Source organism: Moschus berezovskii, chromosome 1, assembly GCF_049115385.1.
Source record: "Moschus berezovskii isolate FMDL1 chromosome 1, NW_MosBer_1.0, whole genome shotgun sequence".
NCBI lineage: Eukaryota > Metazoa > Chordata > Mammalia > Artiodactyla > Moschidae > Moschus > Moschus berezovskii.
In genome coordinates, this window is record NC_142460.1 from 44,349,330 (window position 1) to 44,353,152 (window position 3,823).

Here is a 3,823-nt window from a genome sequence, read left to right on the forward strand (position 1 = left end):
CTACTCTTCCACTGGAGAAAATTCCCTTGGCACCCGCGCTTGCCATTCCATCCTGCTGGTTCGTTTGTTCTATTGTACAGCCTGCGGAGTGATACATTACAGCACCTTGCCGGTGGTAGCTGAAGTGAAGTCATCCATCAGCCCAATCACTGGAACTGAAGACCTTATGGACTGGGAGTAAATTATGAAGCTATGAGGAAGGAGATCATTTTTTGCAGAAACAGCTATTTTATGTTCCTGCTCTCTATGCCATCCTTCCTTTCTTGCTTGGGATAATGAAAGAGAAAAAGCCACAGGACCAGTTTTTGTCCTTTGGATTCACGCTGAAGGAAGTAAATAGAATCAATAAAAATGCGCTTAACAAGCCTAAGATTGACTGGTCTTTTTCTTGTTTATTTTGAGTTTCAGATGTGATTTTCAGTTGAACTGCTGTCGATGTCATGCAGCGGCGGTTTCCCCAAATGTAAGTGTGTTATAAATGGATAACTTCACCATGTGGGATGATTTAAACGAACTGATTTGAGACCCAGTTTGGGCACTACAAAAGGAAAGCTGTCAATTATCTTAGTGAATTTCAGCCATGTAAAGTCAAACTAGATAAGCTATTCCTTTCCTAGCCTCTCATCCCTTCTCTCCTGCAAGTGGAAGCGTCAATTAATGGCTGAACACTTGCCATTTTGCTTCATGTAATTTATCCTAGTGAATTTAGAATTTGTTTAACATTGAAAATCTGGGAAGAATACTATTAGGTAATTTCAAAAAAAGGTGACTTGCTTTCCAAATATTATTAAGGAAAGTTGAAATAGAATATTATTAAACTTTAAAATTGAAATATAAAGTTCTAATACGTGACCGATTTGACTATTTGTTCTTCCTTCTGTAGTTATACAGTTTGACCTTATAAAATCTACCAGTACTGATCTGATTCAGTTTATACACATATTGACAATTTTCTTTTTTTTTTTTAGAAGGACTAGCATTTCATTTTACTCTTGGTTCCACATTTCAAAAATTACAATGTCTGCATTTTGAATTAAGTGAAAGAGTTGAGAAAGGTCACTTTTTCTCCTTTGTATCTCAAAAATAAACGAACTTTGAGTAAGTTTCAGATGCAAAACAAGAGGTCCACCACAGACATTAATTTTAACGAAGTTATTTAACATTCCCCCTTTCTTAAAGTGCTCCAGGAATTAGATGGGTGACTATGGGTTAACACCATCTTTATCAAGTATTGGCAAAGGTAATAGCTGGGAAAGCCTTTGCTTGTTGAATGGAAGAGTTATCACAGAACAGAGTAATTGATAAAACTTCAATCTTGAATTAGGTTAGGTCTTGATCTGCTTCCAGCTAGTTGATCTCTTGCAATATGTGGGCTGTGCAGTAAGTTTTTGGTTGCTGTATGATTTTCTTCTTGCTTCTAAATTTCACATATTCTCAATTTGTTTTACAGATCAATCTTTTTTCTTTGGACTAAACCAATGTGGATAAGGGAGCCCAAAAGGAAATTAATCAGTTTTGGTACATATTTTGAAAACACCTTCACAGAACATACTGCTCTGAAGTTAGGGTTAAAGTGATACTTTCCATTAGGATAATGTGGAGGACAACTTCTCTCAGGAGAAAGTAAGCATTCTAAGCTTTCCTCTCCTAGGCATTTTCCCTCAGGCAGTGAGACTGCAGCCATCCAATACATGGTGACAGGCAGAAATAGACTTCAAAAGTCAAATATACTTCAACAGCTAATTTTTAGCAAGTCTGGCAATGAGATCTTTCCATTCTTCTCTCTTCTTTGTGATGTATGTAGGAGTGAGTAGCTGCAGTAGTGATTCTGGCTGTTGTCTAAAGAAGTTCTGACACAAGGCCTCAGTGTTACATATCACGTACATCCCACAGTCATAGCTGTTTTGTTGAGCAGGGGCTTTCTTTTCCACAAAGGCCAGTTTGTTTCCTTTTCTGCCTAAGAAAGCCTCTAGTTTCTCTGCTACCTGTTTTGCATGGAATGAGTTACTACTACCATAAGAATCGTAATGAAAAAAGCCATTTTTATCTTGCAGATAAACCAACAAGCTCCAGTGGGTTCCCCCAGCTGAGTGGTTGGAATTATCATTGATGGCTAAAAATATAACTCTCTTACTGGGGAGGTCCAAGGGTTCAAGGAACATGGCGATTTCTGCTGGGTTGCCAGTGCACTTGATGAACTGAGTAACTTCGGGGTTGATGAAGCAGACGTGGTCAGAGCAGTCATGAAATTGATTGTTGGCAAAGTACTCAAAGGCAAACCCAATAACATGGTCATTGAGCCAGCTTGGAGGATCCAGTAGTGAGACGTCTGATTGCCGCAGTAGACTGTCCATGTAACTCAAGACTACTGGGTCCATCTTGTACTGACCAAGGCTGCTCAGAAATTCCAGAAGCTGCTTCGGGCCTCACCACCCCTACCAGCCTCCAAGCAGCTCTGTACTGGCCAGAGAAGCAGCGCTATCGTCGCAAATCCAGAGTTTTCTACCCCCAACATTGCGACATTCCTCTCTAGTCCTCTAAGGCAGAGGTTACCAGCTCTGCCGTAAAGTGAGGAAGAAAAGTTTTCACATATTGACAATTTTCTAAGAGAAGAGTCTGTATTGCTATCATGGACACATTAATTCTCTAAGACAACTTTTAAATCTAAAAAGTGATTATTTTCTTTATTATGTGTGTCTGTGTGTGTGTTGTGTGCTCAGTAGCTCAGTTGTATCGGACTCTTTGCAACACTATAGACTGTAGCCTGCCAGTTTCCTCTATCAATGGGATTTTCTGGGCAAGAATAATGGAGTGGGTTGCCATTTCTTTCGCCAGGAGATCTTCCCAACTTAGAGCTAAATAACCTCTTGTAAGATAGTTTCTTTCATGTAAACATTGTGACAATCAGTTCAGTTCAGTCGCTCAGTCGTTTCCGACTCTTTGCGACCCCATGAATGACAGCACACCAGGCCTCCCTGTCCATCACCAACTCCCAGAGTTCACTCAAACTCATGTCCATCGAGTCGGTGATGCCATCCAGCCATCTCATTCCCCCAATCCCTCCCAGCATCAGAGTCTTTTCCAGTAGTCAACTCGTCTCATGAGGTGGCCAAAGTATTGGAGTTTCAGCTTTAGCATCAGTCCTTCCAATGAACACCCAGGATTGATCTCCTTTAGAATGGACTGGTTGGATCTCCTTGCAGTCCAAGGGACTCTCAAGAGTCTTCTCCAGCACCACAGTTCAAAAGCATCAACTTTAGTGTAATTGTTTTGAAAGGGCGTGATAATAAAACTCTTTGCATATAAATCTACAACATGATTAATGTAATATAGCATGATATTTTAAATTTGGAAGCTGCAGTGTCTTTTATGGACAAAGGGACATCAAAGGAAGTGTTCTAATTACAAATTAAATGCAGGCTAAAAATTAATCCTAGGTTACATCTGGTTGCTGTGTATGAGAGATAAATATTTAACACAAATTAAACTACTATTTTTGAAACAAATATTTACTTTTTATTTAGGATGACCACACACGTACTTTTCTGTACTATAGCTACTGAATGTTTATGCAAAATACGAACAGACATAGACGTAATAAAGTCTAATGGAAATTAAAGTCAAAAAAGACATTAAACTTCCTTTGTTCAGGAAAAAGTGTTTTTTATAGGAAACATAGCAAAGCAAGCTAATCTTACCATGTTTAAATACAAATTTTATTGAGACAAATCAAAGGCAATGCAAGGCAGGCATAGTAGTTTCTTTCTATTTTAAACTACTTTATTGACTTCAGCTGCTATCTTTGAATGATGCCAGTCTCTCA

At 38.9% G+C, this 3,823-nt stretch overlaps 1 protein-coding gene across 1 annotated transcript; it reads right to left on the minus strand.

Annotated features, from left to right (window-relative positions):
* Nucleotides 1-1,736: 1,736 nt before the first annotated feature.
* LOC129550278 (sentrin-specific protease 8) lies at nt 1,737-2,460 on the minus strand. Its single transcript, XM_055417802.2, has one exon. It carries the CDS (start codon nt 2,376-2,378, stop codon nt 1,740-1,742), a length of 639 nt encoding a protein of 212 aa, XP_055273777.1. The 5' UTR covers nt 2,379-2,460; the 3' UTR covers nt 1,737-1,739.
* Nucleotides 2,461-3,823: the final 1,363 nt, after the last annotated feature.

What these genes read in the sequence shown, in the direction of transcription:
- LOC129550278 (XM_055417802.2), bottom strand. Translation starts at nt 2,378, where the DNA reads ATGGACCCAGTAGTCTTGAGTTACATGGACAGTCTACTGCGGCAATCA.